The 25057-nt window shown below is 36.2% G+C and overlaps 2 protein-coding genes and 1 non-coding gene across 7 annotated transcripts in view; 1 reads left to right on the top strand and 2 right to left on the bottom strand.

Annotated features, from left to right (window-relative positions):
- LOC149842768 (TRAM, LAG1 and CLN8 (TLC) lipid-sensing domain containing protein) overlaps positions 1 to 4175 on the bottom strand; it is a 111973-nt gene extending 107798 nt beyond the window's left edge. The window contains exons 1-2 of one of the 4 annotated variants that reach the window (XM_089999416.1): positions 3890 to 4175; positions 2884 to 3039 (exon numbers count right to left, since the gene is read on the bottom strand). In XM_089999416.1, the coding sequence (XP_089855542.1) occupies positions 2884 to 2988 (105 nt within the window). In that variant the 5' untranslated portion in view covers positions 2989 to 3039; positions 3890 to 4175. The other 3 variants (XM_089999417.1, XM_089999415.1, XM_089999414.1) reach the window with 3 other exon arrangements.
- Positions 4176 to 13531: 9356 nt separating this feature from the next.
- Positions 13532 to 13632, bottom strand: LOC149842767 (U6 spliceosomal RNA). The gene has a single exon (XR_016431210.1). It is a non-coding gene; the product is annotated as a U6 spliceosomal RNA (small nuclear RNA).
- Positions 13633 to 15400: 1768 nt separating this feature from the next.
- LOC149842766 (putative galacturonosyltransferase 7) overlaps positions 15401 to 25057 on the top strand; it is a 9849-nt gene continuing 192 nt past the window's right edge. The window contains exons 1-8 of one of the 2 annotated variants that reach the window (XM_090001568.1): positions 15401 to 15813; positions 16520 to 16551; positions 21045 to 21153; positions 21245 to 21297; positions 21451 to 21764; positions 23151 to 23508; positions 23593 to 24144; positions 24483 to 25057. The exon at positions 24483 to 25057 is cut by the window's right edge and continues 192 nt beyond it. In XM_090001568.1, coding sequence (XP_089857694.1) covers positions 15675 to 15813; positions 16520 to 16551; positions 21045 to 21153; positions 21245 to 21297; positions 21451 to 21764; positions 23151 to 23508; positions 23593 to 24144; positions 24483 to 24758 — 1833 coding nt within the window. In that variant the 5' untranslated portion in view covers positions 15401 to 15674 and the 3' untranslated portion in view covers positions 24759 to 25057. The remainder of the gene's footprint in view (positions 15814 to 16519; positions 16552 to 21044; positions 21154 to 21244; positions 21298 to 21450; positions 21765 to 23150; positions 23509 to 23592; positions 24145 to 24482) is intronic. The other variant, XM_090001569.1, reaches the window with a different exon arrangement.

The following is a 25057-nucleotide window of genomic DNA, read 5'->3' as shown; positions in this document are numbered from 1 at the left end:
GAAATAAAAATTATTTTAAAGAAAAAATCTGATATGGATTTTTTGAGATATTTTCTAGGTAATGAAGTTGCCTACTCGCCCAAAGGGTATATTTTGTCAAAAATGAAGCTTGTTGTTGACATATGTGTTAAATCAAGGATTTTGGATGACAAGAAAATGGAGACTCCTAAAGTTGTCAATGTAGAACTAAGACTAGAAGATGTGACTCTGCTTGAAGATCCTATACCATACAAACAACTGATTAGATCTCTCCCTTGTCTATCATCAGACCAGATATAGCCCATGTTGTTCATTCAGTGAGTCAATTTAAGCATGCTCCAACCACAGTGCATATGAGTGCAGTTTTAAGGATAGTCACATACATTAAAAAAAATCATAACTAAATGGCTTTTCTTACCATCATCTTCTTCTTTAGATTTAATTGTTTACACTGATGAAGATTGGGGTGAAAACCATAATGATAGAATCTTAATTGGCTTTTGTGTCTTTTTAAGGGATTCTTTGATTTCTTAGAAGTGCAAGAGGAGCAGAAAGTCTCATTATCTTCTACTAAAGTTGAATATCATGCAATGACTACAGCAACCATGGAGCTTGTATAGCTAAGGAATTTTTTCAGAGATATGGGTGTTATTATTTTCAAACCTTCGAAGATGTGTTGTGATAATAAAAATGCAATTTTCATTGCAATCAATCACACCTTATATATATACACACATTGATGTAATAGGCAGTGCCCATTAAGGGTATTTTGGTCATTATAATGCACTCAACAATAGGGAAACAACACAATGCCACTTATAGGCAAGAGAGCACACACAAATGCACTTAGAGAATACTCACAATATTAAAAAAATATAATTTTATTAATTATAAAATGCATCAAGAAGAATGCATAGAAGAGTGAATAGGGAGATCAAATTATATATACAAAAGAGGCCAAAGGACTAGCTGTTAGACTAGTCTAATGGCTAGTCCATCCTAGCTATTTCAAATACAAAAAATAAATCAAGATAAAAAATACATTTTAAGTCCTAAATAAATCTACTATAACTTATACATGTATATATATACCATATACATATATAACATGTATATACATATAGAGAAAAACATAATATTTAACACAAAAAACATATATATATATGTGTGTGTGTGTGTGTGTTTTGTGGTTTTTGTTGAGTAGACCCCACAGTTATGATGTCCATATTGTAGTCACAAATGTCATTCTTGACATTGGAATATCTCAAGAGATTTTCAAAATCCTTGCTTTTTAAAAAAAAAAAACTGGGGAAAATATTGGTACGACTGCCTCTCACGCATATCAAGGTAAAAAGAATGGGACAAAAAATAGTCCCATATCAAGGGGGAGGGGGGACTACCGCCGCTCCCGCTTTTGTTTAAGAGGTATGTTCCCCTCTATACAGTGGACATTCAAATTTAAAGTCATTGTTCATGTTGAGACTCGTGAAATGCAGCCCTTGTTTATTAGCTTTTTCCGAAAAGCGGGTTTTGCAACTACCCAAAAAAAAAAGGTGGCCTCCCCAATGCTCTTGCTTTTAATACTTTCTTTTGGTGCCTTAGAGTGCTTTTTTATCCATGATAAAAGCACAATAGATCGCGATAATTTCACAAGATAAGCATGATTTTGAAAATCTCACGAAATTATTGGGATTATCACCGATTGTGATTCTATCACGAGATTTTCAAGATTTGGGCAATATTTGTGACTATGATACATATAATCAACAAAAGAACACAATTTATATGTGTGTGTGTGTGTTTTGTGTTATTTTGTTTATTAGACCCCACAATTATGATGTGCATACATTATTTAGTGGAAAACAAGTTGTAGATCATGTGATTGTGATGTGCATACAGACTTATCGATTCAAAAACCAACAGCCCAAGATGTACTAAATTTCATAACTTAAGAAATGTGTTTCTACGTCCATGATCAAAGGTGTGAACCCTAACAAATAGACTATGCTGAACAGACCTATAGGATTAGATTGAGCAGATGCTGCTTACACCCATGATTTCTACCTAGATAACTGTAGGTGCACCTGGTTGACCCTAACATGCACACAAATATCCATGAGCCTTTAAAATCCCACTTTGAAATTGCTTGCATGGATACATAATTGCAGGCACAAATATCCAGAAGAAGCCATTTAACACACAAGAATGGGACCATCTGATCTAAGTGCAACAGAAATTCTAGAGATAGTGACTAAGATACTAAATTTTCCTAGATAAATCTACATTTTTGACAGCTCCAACACATTACGTAATCAATAGAACGTGCAAAATATGAATAACCAGAAATCGTGCAAATACGCTAAGTCTTAGAACAAGCCAAAACAAAAATTATAAAAGAGGTGATGATGACAAGGGTTCAACTTTCCTAAAGAACGGCCTCCAATTATTCCTTTTACCAGATGCCTTGTGGCAATTACCCAACAAAACTCTTATAGTGTTTTGTTTAGGTGTCCTCAAGCATAGCAGCAGCAGCTATATTGAAGAAACACATTTTTGTGAAATATCTTAGAAATATTCTGCCCATCCAAGTCTGACTAGCCAGGACGAATCAAATTGAATTCATACTTTCACATTAGCCTATCACAAATGGGTGAAAGGAAAAGTGTGCTTTTATAAGAATCCATTCTGAAAACCTGAGGATCAAAGCCTCTGCTTTGTCAGACCTGAATCCAGTGGATGATATTTTCTCACAGGATCAGACCATAACCTTGACTTCTGAGTTCAATAAAAAATGGACCAGCATCAATCGACATCGTCATTAATCAAAAGAAGTCATCAGTCATGGAAACAGATGAAAGAAATGGGACAGCATCAGTAAGCTCATTGTGCATGACAGTGACTTACAATGGTGCACATTAGAATCCCGGCCAAAACAGAAGGGAGGCAGAGCATCTGCTCTTTCATATCAGATCCACCAATAAATGTAGTTGTTCTTTGGGAGTAAGACATGTCCGCAATTCTTCGGTGCGAGGTAATGAATATGCACGCCGACAAGATGAGCTGCACGACACAATCAGCAATGTCATATGGCAGATAATCGCTGAATTAGCATCGGACAACCTGAGAGATACGTAGAACATGTGCCAACGCACAGATGAAACTCCAAAAAGTCCTACGTTGCTACACCTTTGTGAACATTCCAAGGCAAAGCCCCAAAGCATTGACATCAAACACTCGAAAAAGAATTGAAACAAGGAAGGAGGGACAGGAGTTGGTAGGAAGAAGGCCGTGAGAATCCTGAAACAGAAAGGTTTTTATTTCATATTTGGCGTGGCCTAGTTCCGTCCCAGAACCCCCTTGTCAAGAAAACTTACCCATACTCATTAGTCAGGTCCCGACCTGCCAACGGTTGATAGTAGAGACACAAGGGACGGACGTTATATCCTATCTGTTTTTTTCTTCTTCTTCTTTTTTTCTCTCGATTTCTAGCAAGATGACGAAGGGGGGACTCATGAAGTCCAACAAAGGAAGGAGACCACTACGTGAAAGCACGTTCAGGTTAACCTCCCTCATCCAAGAAGGCAGCCCTTTCACGCAACCCAGTTCGAATGTATGATATGAAGCCAAAACGCACCGGACTAGGACGAGAGGTTCCGTCGGTAGGGTTTATTGACCGATCGAAGATGAGTTCCGCCACAGGTAACAGGTCGATTGTGAAACATACTTGGCCCTGTCCTCTCATAATGAGACTTGACGTAAACCGAAACAACGATTTGGAGATTCGACGAAACAGAAAACAGGCATGCTATCATTGCCGCACCTTGAGAAGACGCCTCTCCACAAAGGCAATCGACCTAAAGCCCAAAATATCACACACGCACGCAATAAACAGCTACGGCAAATTACTCACGCACGTTCTGAACTCCCTTCCTCTTCTCACTTTTTGGCCACAGGAGTCAGTGCTGCTACTGCTACTGCTGCTGCTGCTGCTGCTGCCAAGTTTCTCTCTGCCAGGAGAAGGGAAGGAAAGGGTTTCTCCTCTGATCGCCACCACGACCTTTCAGTAAGCTAAAACAAACAGGGACAGCCCCCAATCTCAGGCGGCGTGGTCAATCGTTTGCATGTCACATCAAAAGCAGTGGATTTCCGGAGTAAGAGTTGCGAGAGCAATCCAGGTAGGACTTGTCGAACAACCACGCTTCTCCGATATTAAGCAGCCCCTTCAGAAATTTAACAGATGGACAAAGATAAATGCCGACTTTCCAAGAAATTGTTCCAATGACAGACAGCCTATTTTATTTTTTACTTTTTATTTTTTCTTTTCAATTTTTTTATAAGGAACCTTTACTGAAAACCGGGTGCTGAGCCCGCTTCCCCTAGGAAGGTGAAACTCTGGGTTGAAGACACGATCACCCACCCTTACGTACCCAAACAGGATAAAGCAATGGCAGGCCCATGCACAGAGTGGTATTGTTGTTTACCCTTTGAAATTATATATCTGCCCTTCACTTTGGCTAAAAAAATGGCATTCAAACATTTAATAAAAAGCAAGGTTAAAAGCGTTGTTTTAGGAAACTCAAACGCCCCCCCCCCCCAAGTTTTTTTTTTTCGGAGGAAGGATGAAATGAATTATGCTTAAGAGTTTGAAAGATAATCATATTGTACGACACATATTCGAATGCTTTACAATTTTTAAAATTTACCATCTATTCAAAACTGCAAATAATAAACCTTTTAAGACCTTTTTTTATTCTTCCCACAAAGTAATCTCACAAAGTTTGTGCGATATATCTTTTGGCCTGTAGGTTAAGGAAAAATCTCACTTAAATATATATTTACATATATTTTTTTATGGTCCTCAAGAAGCCTTAAAAAAATATGTTACTTATGTGATATTCTTTGTTAATCGTATAGTCATAAATACCTTAGCAAAATTACATACCAAAATCGCAAAAAAAATTTATTTCTTCTTTCTTTAATTATCACTTAAATATATGTTCGCACCTAAATTTTTGTAATCTTCGTGAAATACGCAAATATAAATTATGTAAACCTTCTTATGATCATGGCTTCGCAAATGCCTTAGTAAAATCACATATTTTTTACCAAACCCGTTGTATATTTTGCAAACTTTGTTTTTATAACTATCACTAAAATTTATATCCGTACCTTATTTTTTGCGGTCCTCATGAAGTGCATTAATATAACTTATGTGAACATCTTTTAATCATAACTTCTCAAATAACAGAGTAAACTTACATATATAATTATGCGAAGAGACGCAAATATGGTACCAGCTATGAAGTAAATTCACATATTTTATAAGAATATCACATGTTTTTTTAATATTTATTGCAGAATTCTAAAAAATCATAACTCTTGGTTATTTGTAACGCTCCGGATTTTCAAAACAACACTTGTCCAAATTTCATAATTTTTTTTTTTGCAGCAAAATTTAAAAAAGACTTTAGCAGCGGAAATAGATGATAGTTAGTCATCAATTTTAGAAGATACTCGACAGGTTACGGGTATATGGTCAATCACTCGTTGTCCACCAAAAATTATTTTATTTAAGCAAACCAAAATGAGTTATTTGTTACAAACAATACTAATTAGTAAAGTAGTATTAGATATTGGATTTGTAAATGAAATGTCTAACAAAATCTTGAATAACCCTAGATTTTGATGTCATCCTGCTCTACATATCACACCGTAGGTTCAGTACCTGTATCTTCATAAAACATGGTCAGGACCATTCCTAGTCTAGTAGAAAATCATTTCAATTCTAACAAGTATAATATGTTAAAGACACAAAAAGTCACTTTAGAATCACAGTTGAAAATATTATAGCCCAAGTCTCCACGTTTTAGCATGTACTTATCGTATGGACTGAAGCAGGAACTTCTCGAACCTAGCTTAGCCATGCGGATACAATTTGGTTCCTTCTACTGATCTATTCAATAATATACCAATATCAGTACCTTACATAAGGTGATACATGAGTAGTACTAACGTACATTCATTAGTTATTGTACATATGACTAATGCATTGTTTCGATAATTATAAGTTCACCCCGAGTACAAGGGAGAGCAAAACTTTGATGTCAAATGAAGTCATCTAGGTGTTTCTTATGCTATGTATTTTTGTTCTCAGATGCCTGAGTGACCTTGTTTGTAGTTGAGCGATAGATTTTGTCGTGAGACTCCCGCCAGGCTAGTTCGGATGCATCATACTACTAGAGTAGCGAGGTCAACCCCTAGGTCTTAGGGATAACCTGACCTCCTAACCTCTGAGTGATCGAAAGACCACATAAACTATTTGGTTCATAAGATAAAATATGTCATTTGAGGTAGTATTGTCATCATCTTTCTTAATGAGCATAAGTCCTGAAGGGGTTCGACGATATAAACTTTATTATTAGAACATCGAGTGTCACATACGCAATCAGTACATTTTGCACAAAGAGAAATATGAACCCAACCCAACCAATTTTTTGAAGCATGGGTCGGTTTTTGTATAGACAGGGACTATCGTTATGTTTATTTATATTCATGCAAGCATCGCTCTTGGTGTTTATGGCTTTCACGAGCACTTCACCCCATTGCAGGTGGATAACTAGCTCTAGTATAATGGTGCGTACGAGTATTGTTCTTGTGATGGTAGTTTACAGGGGCATGCATAATCAAGGATTACTTTTAGTCGAATGTCCAGGCATATTTAGCTGCAATGAGCGCTGACCTAACAAGGCGCAATAGCTACTCTTGTGTTAGTGGCCCTTACGAGTATGATGCCCTTAAAAGCGAAAATAGAATAAGTAATCGTGGAAGGGTTCTAATAACAAAGGCATCTTCATGTCATCTCTACTAGCTTAGGTGAGTATTTTGCCAAAAAAAAATGGCAGTATCTTCCTTGTTTAACAGAAAAAATCGTACGCTTGTTCGAAGACATAAACATGTCATTTAGTAATCATTTGCCAAAAATTTTAGCAACATTTTCCCTGTTGAACGTAAAAAAATACTATGTTCCTTTTATCTCGAAGAGCATCTTGTCAAAAATTTCGGTAACAACTCCCCTGTTTAATGAAAAATGTTACTTTTATTTTTTGATAGATGTGCATATGTTGCATCTCTCATGGTTTATCAAAAAACTAAGTCTTAGTTAGGCCTTACTTTGGTGACTTAGATGTTTACATAAATACAATTTTGTGCAAATCTAAAACTTTTTCAATAGAGATTTCTTTGCCAAACAATGTTTTAAACGTGGCAAGGCTTTTGAATCACTTTGAGCGATAGAGATCAAACATCATTTGTATGCTTATTACAATGCAATTATATTTATTAAAAGCAAGAACTTGTTCAGATAATAGTGTGATTGCAAAGTAAATAGCGTAAAGCAGGAGCCTGTGCACATAATAACACGATGTGGTAAATATCTTAGAAACATGTATATAAAACATAAAAATTGAAAAAAGTACATGTCTACGAGCACTTGACCTTCTTCTCAGCTTCTATCTCGCCCATGGAGCTTGCACTTTTTCTCTGTATCCTCCCCTTACTAAGGTGCCTCCTCCCCTTGCTGAAAGGCCTCCTTCCCTTGCCAAGGTGCTTTTTCTGCCCCTATATCCTCCACATTCTTTATGGCTACGTTTTCAACTTCATCTATCAAGTCATTGAGGCTAGCAACGACTTCAGACTAAGTGCATGGATCAAACTTCTTGTTTGTTGAGTCCACCTCCACCTCTACGGCCTTAGATGCTTTCGGAATGAGAGACATGATTGTGACAACAAACTTTTCATCCATTTTACACATTCTGCTTTAGTTTTGCACCAAGTAGGAATTGTTAATTGCAAGCTCCCTCTCTATCCATGTGTCAAGTTTCTTACGTACATCATAGTACACAAAATGACCTAATACTTATTTCTTCTTTGGCAGTTCTTATTGCGCTCTAACACTATTTGACGATATGTGTGTGGACTCCTCAGACATAGACATCTCAACCAACATATTCTGTCAAACTCTACAAAGTGTACTTTTAATAGAAGCCAAGTAACCCATAAAGCCTTTCCTTTAACATATAGACCTTAAGAAGTTTCAAAAAGATATATTGCAATAGATATAAAATCACTACCTTTGACATTAAAGTACATACAATACTATGAAGTATAAAATTTATTTATCAATGAACAACACCACAACATACAAAATAACTTTAAAAAAATTAAGCATTCCAAAAAAACTAACTAAAAAGCATGCTTAAAAAGCATCAAATAATGTTTAATTGTATCATATAATAAAAGAAAAATTGTAATGCCTCTAGGCATTAGAAGATGAAAGCACTTATAGACATCACCAACGCGTGGTTACCTCATTGTTTCACTTTAGAAGAAAGAGCCTCAAGCCATTAAACCAAATAGTTGGACCACTATTCATTAATAAAACCCAACGTTTAGGAAGGTAAATTAATACTGCTATAGTTTTTATGTTTTTCAATGTATTGATTGTAGACACATTTTATATATGAAGGATAAAAAGAAGTACAAGAGAGGAGATTCAACAATATAGAAAAAGGTTGAAATATGTAGACTCAGTGTTCTCAATGTTTTATAAACATTGAGGGAAATAGTTACTGAAAAACTCATCGAAAATACTTCGCTTATCAAAAAACTCATCACTAAGAATGTGCTTATAAAAAAAAATCATTAAAAATACTATGCTTACCGAAAAACTTGTCATTAAGAATATGCTTACTGGAAAACTCGCTGACCATCAATCTAGAAAACAAAATGGTGAAGTGCAGCCAATGAATTGTTGAAAAAGTGGCCAGAAATAGTTGTAAAAAAAGTTACTATTTTTTTGTTTGCGAAAGATAAAAATAGTTGGAGACCACAAAGAAACCCTAGAATATGTGAAAATAGATCTAGAGTGCAAAAATCACTTTTTTATACCCTCGAAGAGTCGCATTTATTCTAGTAAAAAAACCACAAACACAAAAGAACATCCAACTTTTAGATATGTGATCTTACTATGGTATTTGCATAGTTAGTAACATATTTGTGTCTCTCCGTACAATTATATATGTGATCCTTTTATAAAATATGTGATTTTACTTTGTTATTTGCAAAGTTACGATTAAGTGAGGTTCACATAAGTTATATGTGTACGCTTTGTGAGGACCTCAAAAAACAAGGTGCAAATATACATTCAAGTGAGGATTACAGGAGGTTCACACAATATATAATGACTTTTGATAAAAATATGTGATTTTACCAAGGTATTTGTGAAGTTAAAATCATAAGGAGGTTCACATAAGTTATATTTGCACGCTTCATGAGGACCAAAAAAACAAGGTGCAAATGTACATTTAAGTGAAGGTTACAGAAATGAGGTTCACACAATATATGAGGTTCTAAAAATTTTCTATTTGCAATTTTTGACAACAGACGAATTTTAGAAATCTTAAGACATTCGAAAAAACATGTTATATTTGTTGTACAATACATTCATTTTTTGTAAGAGTTTTATTATTCAAGAACTATGGTGGATTTGCTAATAAGCCTTTTCACACTTTCTCTTGAAAGTTATATGTATACCATCATCTTGAAGTCTTCGTTCGAGATTGCTTTTACTTTGCACACATGACTTTAATCTGCACCATCACTTTGCAATCTTCATTCCTAATTACCTTTCAAAGAGAAAAATAGTGAAAAAGAAAAAATCAGGCCTTAGTATGTTGGGGCTTTTGGTGAGTTAACCATGTACAGACTAAACCATATATACCTAAAAAATGATGTCACATCTCGACCATTTGAGAATTTTGAACATTTTTAACTTCATCTTTAACAATAATTTAGCAAGTCATGGGTGTTATGCTGCCAATCATGTTACTTTTGTTTTATATACGCAAACTTCACTATCCCATTTCCTGGCAAGGGAAGGGGAAAATGACATGGGCCATTCTATCATTAACATAGGAAATGCTCTCATGCAATTATCTACTATCTCTTCTCTATCAAATTAAAAGGAAGCTGGTTTTAGTTTCTTAATTGAACAAATGCTCTAAATTGTTACTTTGTTTCCTATGACTTTTATTTGATGACAAATGTACAGAAATCAAGTTCAATGCACACTCCTGCTATAATGCATGCATTAGTATATTTTTGTTTTTGGTTATTGTCATTACCTGTTTTTGTATAAGGACAGATGCTATATGTGCCCTATAGAAAATTTATAGATGATCGTTGAGGATGTTTTTAAATAAATTACAAAAATTTTTATTCTTGGATTCTTCTGTAAATTAGGAAGTATTTGTTGATCACATATGATCTCCATGGCCATGTTTCATGGAAAGTCTCACCCGTTGAAGAGAGAGGTGTGCCCACTCTCTCTCTAACAGGTGAAACCACCCAGATGAGGGCCTTATCTAAAATGAAGCACGCTTCATTCTAGATAAGTTCATTCGTGAAACGATAAACTTGAATTTTAGCTGGGTTATTGGCTACCAGGAGGGAGTAAACTCCCATCTACTTTACTCTTTTATATATATGAGAGAGGGCTTACTCACTGGATTAACCAAATATTGTGTGAGAGCAAATCCCTCATGAAGAAGGTTGTAAATACCTCCCTCAATCCCTCTCTGTCTGATTCGATCCTTCAGTGGTATCAAAGCCAAGGTTGTTGACTACAAAGGCTCCTTCACATATCGCAACTCCATCGTCTGTCATCGCTCGGGGCCATCGGCACTCGTTCTTAGTTCAGGGAAACATAGGAAATTAGTAGAGGTTAATCACTTCTTTTATATAAGACTCATTAGAAGAGGTCGCTGGATTCTGGCGACCTTTGCTTCTATTTGATAGTAACAAGCGACGCAAACCTGGTCTCGGGTCTGCTGGTGATAGTAAAAAAAAAGGATTCTTTTTACTATCTAGAAAGTCACTTGTTGTAGACAACCACAACAAAGGGGAAAGAGCATAACCTTTTTTTAAGGACCGCCAGTAATCGACGACCCCTTAGTATTTTTTTTTGTCTGTTGGTGATATTTTTTATCAATTTTTTTACCCTCTTCACTCGCATAACTATTGCAGAAGGCCGCCTGCATGAGGCGACCTTAAAAAAAAAATAATGTAATAAAAAAAAATGGGGGTTTATTTTTTTTAAAAGTCACCAGATTATTAACATATTTTTTTTAGATGACCCATCTGGCAAAGTGATCAAACCAGATGGTTTAATTTTTTTTTTTTTTAAAAGTGATCAAACCGGATGGTTTATTGTAGAAAGAGGAACATAATTTTTTTAAAATAAATTTTTTTGGGTCGTCAGTACCCAGGGACCTCCGTCAGAAGAGAAAAAGAATGATTCATCCCATTGGCAAGGGGATTATAAAAACACACACACAAAAAAAAAACAAAAAAATGGGGGAGCATTACATTTTTTTTCTTTTTTTTCATCGAAGAATGGCAAACTGAATGACCGATCAGTCTCTGTTTTCTTTCTTCTTTAGAGGACGGCCTCATCTCTGTAGTTTTTTTTTTTTTTTTCTAACAACAACCCCAGCAAGGCAATCGAACCCCGGATACTTCTCTCACCAGTTGAGAAATAAAAAAACCATAAAAAAGGGGAAGATCCCTGGCATAATATATATATATATATTAAGGGGTTGATCACTATTTTTTTATCGCATTTTCCTCTTTTCTTTTTCGGCGACCAAACTGGATCCAACTCATATTTTGTTTGTTTTCCCGGTGAATGGCCGACATAGATCGGCGTTTTCACCGACTAAAAAAAAAAACTCAAACAGAAGCTTCTGATCAACAGAGCTTCACTTCTTTCTGATGAACGATCGACGTCAATCGACATTTTCGACAACTGAAAAAAGGCAGAACACGGGCAGAAGCTTCAACAAAAGCTTTTCGACAGAGAACAAACTGACTCTGCTTTTCTTTTCCGACGAACGACTGAAGATAGATTGGCATTCTCGCCAACTGAAAAAAAAAATAAAAAACACAGAAGAACAGATGGAAGCTTCATCCAGCAGCTTCCGATTTTTTTGAGAAGGGTAGGTTTTATACCCATCTACCAGTAAAAGTATAACTTTACCCCTGGTCTTTTTTAGAAATACTGATCATATCCCCAATCAGGAAAAATTACCTATTACCCCTAATCTTTTTAGGTATTTTTGGTCAAGTTCCACTCGGTTCAATTCTTGTTTGCCTTATCTATTTGTTATAAAATTACTACAATATCACTAATCTTTGTTGTATTTAACATTTGTATCCCTAAATTATAACAGAGGTTCTTAATTTTCTGGTAATTCCATAAAGAGACCTGCACTCAAAAAATATTTTCTGAAACAGAGTCAGTTTTTTGTTTTTTGGAAGAAAACCTCTTGTTCAACTCTAACTTGTATGATAAGAGCAACTAGCGCACATCACCATGTGTTGGGACGTTGCGGGTTCAAAACCCAATGGTATTGTTGCTGTTAGGGGTATGCCTAACCCCAACTTGCTTTAAAAAAAAAACTCTATCTTGGCAAGTAAAAGGTTAATTAATTAGGATATAGGCCCAAAAAGAATAATTTATTTTTCTAGAAGCCCTTATAAATTCTATATATTTGTTTTATTGCCAATTCATGTTGTATCTAGTTTCATTTTATTGGAATAGAGAGAATTATCTAAATGAGCTTTTTGGCTCACGATGTTACTTTCGTCCACTAACACTATCATGATGTATATCATTAAAATAGAACTAATAATAATAAAAAAATATATCGACTCCATATAGTTGGGGTTGTTGTGACAAACATTTTTATCGGCAAAATCTCGTTTTTCAAAAATCTCAAGAAATTGAATTTTTTCATAAATCTCGCATTTTTTCAGCAAAATCTTGGCAATAAAAAATAAATTAAAAATATAAAAGTTATTTTTATAAGAAAATATTAATAAAAATTATTTAAAAATAAAAATACACAATTTTTTCATGATAAAATGCCATTTAAAACATAAATAACACGTTTAAATCGCAGTGTTTATGTTTTTTTCATAAATCTTGTAACATTTTGAAAATCTTGCAAGAAATTGCCGTTTTAAACTTTCAGGCAATTTCTCGATAGACTATCGCGAGATTAATGAAAATCTCGCGATATTTGTCACTATGGTTGGGGGTAAGGCTTGATGATGATAATAAGAAAGCATCATTGTGAGACAAACATGCATATATTGTTGACTGACCCGTACCGGTTCACATTTAGTGGATTACTAACTGAACTGGACACAGCAAGTTCACATAGGTTGAACACAACCAAATTATGGGCTGATTCATCGAGCCTTATCTGCTTTATGCAACACTAGACCATTCTTTTTATTGGCAAAGTCTCTTCCTTTCCTCAAAAACCCGTTTATGAAAAAACCATTTGCCAGATGAACAACAAAGGAGAACAAATACATTCGTCTCCTTTCATCTAACAATGCTGGAAAAATGTTGAGAGTAAATATTTTTTAATTTCATTAGCAAAAGACATTTTCAAATGTCTTAAAAAATTAATGTTTTTTTTGTGTGGAAAATTTGGACCATTTCTTGATTTGTGTGTCATCCTTGTGCAGGGGCCATGCATTTCATCCTTGTGTCAACCAATACATTCATCTAACCATTTCTTGACTAGTCGGATTTGATCAAAACAAAACAACCCATATCAATGAAAACTCAAAGGTGGGCATGAGGATAGGGATGACTTGGGGGATGAGTGGAACTGGACTTGTATATTTACAGGTCCTTCACAGTTTGTTTGCAATTAATTGTGTGCATTGGTGTGATTGTGTGTGCATGTGTGGCAGATAAAGTGGTTTGTCACTCTTGAACAAACATTCAGCTCCATGTGAGTGACCATTGTTTTTTGAATCATGATTTTTAAGGAATCGGATCCAGATCCTGGTCCATTCAAGACCAAATGACCATGGCTATCAAAAGAGAGTTCAGACGTGCAACTATCCTTGAAGAAGAAGAAGAAGAAGAAGAAGAAGAAGACTTCCAAGTCATTTAGAAGTCTTGTGGGTTGCTTAAGAGAGAAGATAGGAGAAGATCAGTATTTTCTCTCCTTATCTCATAAGTTGTTGAGTTTCTTTATAATTGTAACTTCTTGTATAAATCAGGTCTCTCTCTCTCTCTCACACACACACTCAAAAAAAGAAAAAAGTAGGAGTGAAAAGCGAGTCTTTTTCATTGTGGACGTAAGCATTAAATTGCGGAAGCACGTTCAACAGTTGTGTTATCGTGTGCTCGTGCAATTGTGCTTTGGCTCTCATATCATGTGTGATTCAGCTCGTTTTATACCATTTACAATGACCTACACACCTAATAATTCTCATGATTCAAAGGTCAATTTCTACTAAAACAAACAGTATTGATCACATTTATAAGAACAGACAAAAAAAAGAGAATGAAAAATGTAGTGTTTTCTTGTAAATAGTGTGAATGTGAGTGTATGATCGTATATGTGCATGGAAAAATATTGTTTATTGTTGTCTAGTATACTCTACCGGTTATTCAACTTCCTTTTATATGCCAGCTTCGCTGATCGCTATTGGTAAATGGCAAAAGCACCTGAACCGAGCAATATTAACATGATAAAACAGATTTTTGAATCACTTTTAACACATTAATACACTTTATAAATGCCGGTACTTTTTTCAAGTTTTTTTTTTTGTTTCAAAAGTCAGCAAATATTTAATTTATTGTGATAAACGAAATTTTGTCGATAACGATGTTTGTGACATTACTACTACAAATTAATAAAGTAGTATTATGGATGTTGTAATTAGATCATAATAAATTGAAGTCCGTCCTACACGCACACATCAACGACTCATTATGATATATATCATTTCTTAAAATAAATAAAGAAATGACCAGCGTCTTCGTTGACGACTAGGAGATCTTACTTTTTAGGATTTCAAAGTCTGGCTATTTAGTTTTTCCTATTTTTTTTTTTTATCTTATTCTACTTTCTTTTTGAGACAACTGTCGGTTGACAAAAGATAACCTTTAACATTGTATACAATCCATAAAAACGGTGGCTCTTCTGCGGGGGTACTTTCGTCTTTAAGAAAAAGAACAAGTCGGAAGAATGGATTGTATTTGGTTGAGGTATAATAATAAGATTGAAAAACGTGATGTATCTATTTATTATATGTAAAAATAGGATATGTAAAGGGGGTTGTTGCGATAGGGGTCCATTGTTATGAGGGTCTGGATCTTTGAAAAATTCAGATCCATGGTCCTCCTGCCACCGCATCCCATTTGGTCTCTCTCTCGCAGCCTTCATTTGCCCCATTACTCTCCCTTTGTTCCTAATATAATGATATACGAAATTTAAAGTTTAAACTAATTCGGTGATTACTAATTTTTACAATTTCAGCAACTCAAAGTTTTTACGTCCAGGTGAGGTGACAGTGTGCGATCTATCTGCAGATCGATCTCGATCTGCTCTCTCTCTCTCTCTCTCTCTCTCCTATTGTTGTTTTTCCAGATATCGATTATCATTATGTAACAGTGGCATCGATGATAATCGCCGTAATGATAGTAATAAACGTGATATGATGCGAAGGTGATTTATCGATCGACGTTAGGGAGAGTGGAGGAGTATCGATTCCAAACCCCAGGGGGTGCGAGGAAGAAGGGGGCGAAGGCTCAAGGAGGAGGGACGATGAAAGGTTCGTCGGTTTCAGCGAAGAAGGGGGCATGGAACAAGTTCACAACAGGCGTGATGGGGTTGGTGGTGCTCTCCCTGTTGGTTCCCCTCCTCTTCTCACTCGGTGGCCTCCACAGCAAGGCCGGCTACTCAGGTATGTATTTGGCCCCTCTTCAAAACCAGATCTCGATTCCAGAACCAATTCCGATTCTCGTCTCCATCCTCCTTCCGTCCTTCTTTGTGCGATCCCTCCCTAATCTGATCGCTTTCTTACCCTCAAATTAAACCAAACATAAACCTTCTCTCTTCTCATCGCCACCGGATCTGGTGTCTCAACTTTGAAGCGTTTCGCTTCTTTGGTTCTCTACCTTTGGTATTGGTTTTTCGCTCATTGCTTTTCCTTCTTCCATGTGTGGATTTTTTTTCTGTCCGTAAAGGAGTCCCTCTTCGTTTTGTTTTTCCGAAAAGAGAAATTGTCAATTATTGCTCCGGTTCTTCTTTCGCTTCCCAATTGGTCTAAAGTATCCCTGCATTGGGGCAACTCCAGTTTGTATATGTACCTCTCTCTCCTAAAACAGGTTTTGTGATCGGTCCAGATTGGAAGGTTGCATCTGTTGGGGGATGGAAACAACGGCTGTTACTATTCTGCCTGCAAGCACGGTGTTCTACTCTTTTACTTTCCCACACCCTTCCCATCCTTTTACCTTCTTCTTCTCTCTCTCTCTCTCTCTTCATTTTTGGCTATCATATTACCGCAATCAGTCTATTTGTATTCTTCGATTATTTTGCTTTTGGCTTGTGTGTGCAATCGACAGCTAATTTTTTGCATTCCCTCCACCCCTCCCTCTCTTTTCCTTCAGGATTCGAGAATGAGGACAGAGAAGCTATCTTGGTAAGAACTCTTTATTCTTTAATATTCTGAGTTGATTGCTTTCATTTATCCTGAAAAGGACCGCGATCTCCCATAATAAGTTTATTTACGTTTAAGTGGATTCTTCTGTTTTGATGAAATTTTGTTGCTCTTGAGATCAATTGGTTTTGCTTCTCCTGTATAAGTGTGACTAATACTTTCATTAGTTCTGATTCTGTGGTGCGTATTTCACAACCGACCAAGGGTATTCTTTCAAGGATGTTTTCCCATGCTTTGGAGGGTGGTGGATCAAGCAACGTCTTTGCCCCGGATGGCATTTTCTTCTAGTGAAGGAGGCAATTTTGTGCTTGTAGCATGTGCCTTTCACCATGTTTGACAATTTATTTGAACTAATCATCAGCAATCTATTTTCTGGCTTTGAATGAAATACCTACTGATCTTGGCATATCATGCATGATAAAAGATGCTCTCTGTTGCATTGTTACTTTGGTTAAGCATGTGGACTGGATTAGTCAAAGTGGACTGAATTTCTTTTGAGTATTTTCTTACCATGAAAGTACTTAGAAGATTGTAAACAAGAGAAAACCTTTTGTTGGATATTTTCAAGCAAAATTTAAGAATGAAGGCACATAATAACTCTTTTGAATGTTAGAGTTCTAGGAAAGGCTTTGGAAAATCTTGTGATACCCTTGCAAGAGATTATGATTTTATCTTTTGAAAAAATAGCATATTTTTGTTCTAAGCTTTTCAGATTTGCAGTGTGTGCCTGCAATATTGCGAAAATTCCAAAGTATTGCTAGATTCAGAATGGAATCTTCTTACAACAGCCCTTATTTCTATCTTTGTGTTCTCAAAACATGGTTTTATGTATTATTTGAAGCGTATTTAGTTCTTGCTGCTGTTGATATTAAAGTAAAATGTACATTTATACACCATAACACTAGTTTTTAGCCTTTAATGGCACATTGTGCGAGTGTGTGTGCGCGGGCGAGCATGCGGGCATGTGTGTGTACGTGCGTGCATGTGCGCGTGGGCGTGTGTGTGTGTGTTGGTCCTCATTCAAAATCAACTGAAATTAAGGGATTTCAGTTTGGCAAGTGTCTACTATAGACAAATGTTCTGGCTAGCTGTTAGTGCTTGTTTACTGAATACCTATTCTTCTCAAAGGTTTCTGACCTTAGCATGTGTGGGCTGGAGGTTGGACAGAGTTAAGCCATCCTCTGTGAGTAACCTTATTCTGGCATATGGGAACTTAAATAGGAAAGAGATTGTTATTGTTTATTTAAACTCAGTTTTAAACTAGGATTTGCACATAAACCAAGTTTTATGCTGAAAACCAGGTTTTGTTTCAAAACCTAGTTTAGAAAAACTCAACCCTCCTCGGTTTCTCAACCTGGTATGTCAGACCGGTGGTCCCTACCGCCTCAACAGCCCCCTTGTCTATCAGAAGGAAAATGGTTGGAATGTAAACGGATTTTTTTTTTCATGGTTGTCCAGCCATTTGGCTGGCGAAGAAATGGATACCCATTTTTTTCTTTTCTGTTCATTTTTGGGATGTCTGGCCATTTTTCAACCAGGCACCAGCGGGGTCTAACCATGACCCTTGAAAAGCAAACAAATATAATGGGTTGTTCAGCCATTTTTCAGCCGGTGGTGGCTAGAAACTGGCCAGTCTTTTTTTTTTTCCGGATTTTGGAAACCCAAACTTGTTTTTTCTGGTATTGGGTCATTCAAACACCAACACAACCGGGTTTCTAATAAACCTGGTTTTGCCTCTTGTTATCCAAATGGGTCCTCAAAGAGGGTGTTTTTTCCAGGTGTAGTGGTTTATTTAGAAGGAGAGAACATAGTGACAAAAAGTTGAAAATCTGCAAAATATCGGCAGCCAAAAACTCATGAGAACTTGATTTTTTTTTAAAATCTCGTGTTTTTTGGGCAAAATCTCGGCAATAAAAAATAGATTAGAAATTAAAAATATCGTGAGAAATTACCATTTTAAACTTTTGGATAATTTCTCGCTAGATTTTCATAAATCTCGCTAGATTTGTCACTATGGGAGAGAAATGCGAGACACATAAAGAAGATCCTTAGTGTAAAAATCGGTTTACTAGGTGAATCGGTTTCTTAAAAAAATGAAAAAATGAATCGAAGCTGAATCGGTCAGCTTTGACCATCAAATGACACCTCATTTGCAAATAAAGATATTAAAAATGTACTAAACTTATTTTTAGTCCCCTTAAAAGAATATTTAAAAATTAATTTGAATCGGCCCTTTTAGAATCACTGTTTGACCGATTTGATCTGAATTGGCCGATTCAAACCGATTGTAATAACATTGGTTTGAGAATACATCTTTGAAGGTAGAGGATATTCATGGATCATTACGGAAATAGGGAGATGAAGATATTTCTTGGATAGATTGTTCATGGATTACTTATGGGAAAGTTTGTGGATCTTGCTTTACTTGTTCTGTCAGTGAAATCTGGTCACACCTTTTGTTGTTGTATTGTTGTTCTTTTAAATAATATTTTGCTTCTCTTTAAAAAAACTAGGTTTAGATTGTAGGTGAAGTTTTGGAAGGATATGTGGTTAAGTTGGGATGTCAAACACATGTTCCGCCTTATATTTGTTGGCCAAGGACAAGGAGGTGTCTGTGGCTGAATTCTGTATTGGTGATTGTGCTTGGAACATTATCTTGATGAACCCATGATTAAGTGGAAAATTTTGATCCAAATATTCGTTCAGATCAATGTTGTGAAAATCTGTTTGAATCAGCTAATTCAGAATCTCAGATCAAATCGGCCCAACAGTGATTCTAAAAGGGCTGATTTGATTCAGTTTTTTAATATTTTTTTAAGTTTTTTTTTTTTCAAATGATACATGTTATTTGATGGTGAAAAGTTGACCGATTCAGCTCAATTTGATTCAATTTGATTTTTTTTTTAAGAAACCGATTAACCTAGTGAACCAATTTTAACGACATTGGTTCATATTAAAGTTTGTGGGAGGGATGATGATGTCTTTTGATGAGTGGCAAAAATGGGACATTTAAGGTGAAATGCTACCTATCATGAACCAAGAATGCCTCCCTTTCTTAAAGGTGTGCTCAAAGGAGCCATTGTTTTTTTATGGTGAATATCACTCACACTGATTTCTAACAAATTAAATTTGCATAGTGGGGTTCCCAACCAGCTATTTATTGTTGTTTTATGTGGAAAGACTATATAATCCACCATTCACTTATTATGGTTTTGCCCTTTTCTAGCAGACTTTATATGCACCTACAAGGGCTTTGCTCATCTGGCTAGGGGGCAGCTTGTGATGTCCTAAGTTGAAGGGGCAGCACGGGTTCAAAACCAGGGGTACACATCCTTCATTGCAAGGCCAAAGCTGGGGTGTACTCCCTTGTGGGCAAGTGGGATCTGGGACTTTTACGCTGTAGGACACCACAAACAGGGCATGGGTCAACTGGTTGTACCTTTTGGTGAATAGAAATCGACAAGTTTCTCCCCAGCATCCAAAACAAGAAAAGGACTTTATATGCTAGCCTTGTCAAATCTAATATTGGATTTTCATGACATTGCAGATTTGAGACACATCATATTAGCACATTGAATAAATATAAAAATCCATACATCATCCATATAATAATTCGAAGCTCACTCTGTCTTCTTGCTTGTGAAACCTGGAAAAATACTAAGCTTGGATTTGATTGGAGCATCCAAGCTTGGTCCAGTTTCAAACTTATAATGGTGTTGCTTTTTCTCTTGTATTATGTTTTCCTTGTTTCGATAAACAATTTTATGGCTCTTAGGTTGACACTTGGTCTACTCTTTACATTAATGCATTATTTTGGTTTGCTTTCAAACATGAGAATTGCTTCCATGACTGGAAGAATAGCTGGTGCTTTATGGCATTTGAATTCCACTTTAGCAGCTAAGGTTTCAGTTAATTAAGCATTAAAAATTTACAATTTATGTATTCACCTAGGTGAACTCGTTCTGGTGCCATGACATGAGGGGATCTTAAAGGGATACGTACAAATAGCATATAAATGGTTCCAGTCCAAACTTTCATGAGATCATAGTTGCATGCTCTGATGCAGATAAAAATTAGAAAGTCGATATATGGCTATTGTGTGTATCTAAATTACATTATTATGTTTAGGTTATTTAGGAATAGCAGGAAACAATAAGCATGTACTATTATTATTAAGCTGGAAATTTAAGTCTTAAGCTGTATTTTTATTATTATTATTGTTGTTATCATCATCATTATTATTATACCACAAATGTGTATCTATCTGCTGCCATTGCAAATATGATTTTCAGCCCTGACAGTTTAAAATACTTCTCCAATCCACTCTTTAGATGCTGCTAACAAGGGGATAGGTAGTAAGCCCTTAAAATCATTTCGGTATTCTATTCACAGGATCTTTATATTTTTAAATTTTTTATAAATAATGGCTCTTCATATTCTGTTTCTAACCTGATTTAAGCTCTTCATGTTAACAGAGTGCTGTAACAAATACTCGCAAAGGGGAGAATGCTGCACATTCTGGTAACCTTGATATGAAAGTCATCAGGAAACCAGAAGGAATTATCCATTATAGTGATGTTCAAGGTATGATCTGAATTTGATTTCATTACAAGCATGCAATAAATTTTTGGATCAATATGCTCTTTCTCCTCAAGTTTCTGTTTTGATATTTCAGGAGAGAGTGACAAACCGGGGAATTTGGTACAGCCCCCTCACAGTGACAAGATTGTAAGTTTTCAGTCTAATGCATGTCGTTTTTTCCAGTTTAGGCACATCTGTAGCTACACTGTAGCTAAAAGTTTGAGTTGCTTGGTGTTTATTGCTGTTTCCTGTTGACTTGAATACGCATGATCATCTTTTGACTTTCTTCTAAACATGTAGCTGCAAAATAAGCTGAAGGATAAAGTTGACGAAGGCATTGACCAAACAAAATCTGGGGACAGTGATGAGACAGATAAATCGTGTGAAGATACATTTGGAAGCTACTGTTTATGGTGTAAGGAAAACAAAGAAGCAATGAAAGATTCTCTGGTGAAAAAATTGAAAGATTGGTTGTTCATGGCTAGAGCTTTCTATCCAAGCATTGCTAAGAAGAATCAAACCCATGAAAAATTAACTCGTGAATTAAAGCAAAACATTCAAGAATTTGAACGTGTTCTTAGTGATGTGACTACAGATGATGACCTTCAGGGCAGGTAATTAATTTTTGCATTATTTGAATATACCCTTAGATATTGGTGTTAAACTTGGTTTACCTAATATCAATAGTCCATGCATCAGATGAATTTCTACTTTTACTCCTGCAATATATTACTGGTGACAATATTTCTAATGGAAACTCCATGGAAATATCCATATTCCATTTCCACAGCTGTATCTGTTCGACACAATCAGAAACCATTTAATGACAGAGGGATCGCACTGGCTAAATATAACTTACTGAAGTCAAATCAGATCCATCTATGTTTCATTTGAGTGGTGATTTTGTCATAATAATGGTTGGTTGTCATCTAGCAAGCTGTTCATCACATATCCTCAACTATTTTTAATCATAAAGTTCATCACCCTTTTAGAGAGCTCGAAAAGGTGTGTATCTAGAGTCTTGCTCCAAACATCATGAATCATGGCCACAGTTACCGAAGTGAAATATGGAAGTGGGAAGTCATGTCCTTTTAAGTTCTGAAGGGATCCAGGAAGCAGGCAGCAATGTGTGAGGATTAATTTAGCAAAGAAATGGGATTCAACTGGAAGTGGTGGGAGATGAAAAAGGATAATGTTTTATAAGAGCATTATACGTTAAGTATGTCACTAAATCATTTCATTGACAAAGAAAAGCATTGATATTGCTTTCATAGACAGCAATAGATACAAATCACACTTCCCAATCAGTTGCAGTTCTCATTCTTCCACTCTTGGTGAACATGATTCCAACTGCTAGGGCACAGAAGATCCCAATTATAGGAAATTGTGTACCCATATCAATTGCAATCATGCTTCCTCAATGCTTTCTGACTTCACGGCACAGTCTTGCTTCCCACTTCTGGCTCTAGCTTCCTAGAATGTGAGCTTTTCCACTCTGACCTGAAGCTTCCAGTGGCCATGGCCTTGAGCTGTCATGGTCATGAACCATTTGTCCAAAAAAATAAGGGGAAGTCTTCTTCTGATGGTCACCACTGAACAATCCATCTGAGCTGCTTTTCCTCTCCAACTGTCGAATATCATACAAGTGGTGCTATTATCTCTTGATGCAATATGCTCATCTACTCTTGCAAGCGATTCTAGTTTTCTTTTAGAAAAATGTATTGCTATTTTTTCATACACATGATAGTGGGTTTGGTTGCTTTGAATGGAGGCTTTTCCAGCTCATGATTGGATTTGAGCAGCCGGCCCTTTTACACTAATCCGATTCACATAAGTTTCTCTCTGATTTCCAGTTGGCAATATGATGATACCAGTACGAATGCTTTTAGAATACTATTCTTTTTGACTAGTTTAATTGTGCAATTCTTGAGTCAACAATGAATATTTTTCTGTACTAGTTCTGACTGAGAGTATAAAATGTCATGGTCAATCTGTCTCAGTGTCAAGCAGAAGTTACAGAACATGGGAGCTGCAATAGCCAAAGCTGAAGCAGAGCACGTAGGCTGTTATAATGTGGACAAGAAGTTGGCACAAATACTAGATATGACTAAGGATGAAGCTCTCTTTCACAGGCGCCAGAGTGCATTTCTGTATCATCTTGGTGTACAGACCATGCCTAAAAGTCATCACTGTTTGTCAATGAGATTGACCGTGGAATATTTCAGATCTCATGTAGATCATGCTATGTCATCTCAGATTGACCATTCTGATGTCTCAGGCCTTCATCACTATGTTATTTTCTCCAAAAACATACTTGCATCATCTGTCGTCATTAACTCAACTGTAACAAATGCTAAGGTATATTGATTTAATGCATCAATGAGTTCATTTCCCTGTCTTTTGTTGAGCTAGACTGAACCTTGAATTATTCTTGTGACACAGGAAAATGCTAAGATGGTTTTTCATCTGCTTACAGATACTGAAAATTACTTTTCTATGAAGCACTGGTTTTTAAAGAATCATTATGAGTTGGCAACCATTCATGTGGAAAACATAGATGATTATAAGCTGAAATACATCACTACCGACCCTTCTAACATGTTTCATCTGAGTGGATCAGAGGAGTTCCGTGTTACCATTGGAAGTGGCGAGCGTGCCTTGGTCGCACCCAAGAGAACCGAATACTTGTCTGTGTTTAGCCAAGCACACTTTTATCTCCCAGAAATTTTAAGCAAATTAAAAAAGGTGGTTGTCTTGGATGATGATGTGGTTGTTCAGAGAGACCTTTCACCTTTGTGGAATATTGACCTGGAAGGGAAAGTGATTGGTGCATTGGAGTTTTGCAGAGTAAAGCTTGGTCACCTTAGGGGATACTTGAATGCAGAAGCTTTGAATGGTGATGGCTGTGTGTGGATGTCAGGACTCAATGTAATTGATTTGGTTAGGTGGAGAGAGCTAAATCTGTTCCAGAAATACCAGGAGTGGCTCCAAACAGTAAGTACTGCAAAACTTATCCTAGTTGCTTTAAATTCTTGTATTTTTTTTAAAGTTGAAAAACTAATCCAGCAGTTTGCTAGACCAAAAGTTGGTTTCAACTTTATTATGAAAAAATGTTGGTTTCGACTTTGTCAAATGATGCAGAGAGGAGTTACGTTAGCATATATTCTTTAAAAAAGACTAGAATCTGTTGCCTTTATTTTTTTATTTGTCTATTTGTTCAGTTATTAATTATTGTTGTTCACAAAATTCATGCTAGTTTTCTATTAATCTTTACTTACTATTAGTCAAAATATTGTCGAGTGTTCTCTTATGTTTTAAAAAATAAACGGCAGAAAAGGGATGGGCCTTTGTTCAGAGCAGGAGCATTGTCTGCAAGTTTGATGACATTTGACGGTTTGGTCTACAGCCTTGATGATTCATGGGTTTTGTCCGGTCTTGGTCACAAATACGGTATAGATAGAGATACCATCAATAAAGCTGCAGTACTGCATTACAATGGCAACATGAAGCCATGGCTTGAGCTGGGTATCAACCAGTACAAGTGGTATTGGACAAGGTTTCTGAAGGAAGATGACCAGTACATGGATGACTGCAACGTGAACAGGTGACGGATGATGAAGAGCCAACAGTGGACCCAGTTATATCTCTAATTTATTGGTGTGGAATTCTCTGGACTGGATGGAAAGGAGCAGGCGTCAATGCTGAAATCAGGTTGGGTTCATCCTTTTTGGTGATGATTCATGTTGGATTCAGCCATCTTGCGGCATGATCCTTCCACAATAAACGAGGTATCACCCTATTATTATCTTCCCAGTGCTCTGGGAAGGGTGTGTACGTCGTTACGTGATACTAGTAGTTTGGATGGGTAGGGGATTCCTGTAAAAAGTTGAGTTGGGGAAGTTTTATC

The sequence above is a fragment of the Nuphar pumila genome, chromosome 3 (genome assembly GCF_984573655.1).
Source record: "Nuphar pumila chromosome 3, dmNupPumi1.hap1.1, whole genome shotgun sequence".
Classification (NCBI taxonomy): domain Eukaryota; kingdom Viridiplantae; phylum Streptophyta; class Magnoliopsida; order Nymphaeales; family Nymphaeaceae; genus Nuphar; species Nuphar pumila.
This window is presented reverse-complemented; position numbering and strand designations above follow the sequence as displayed.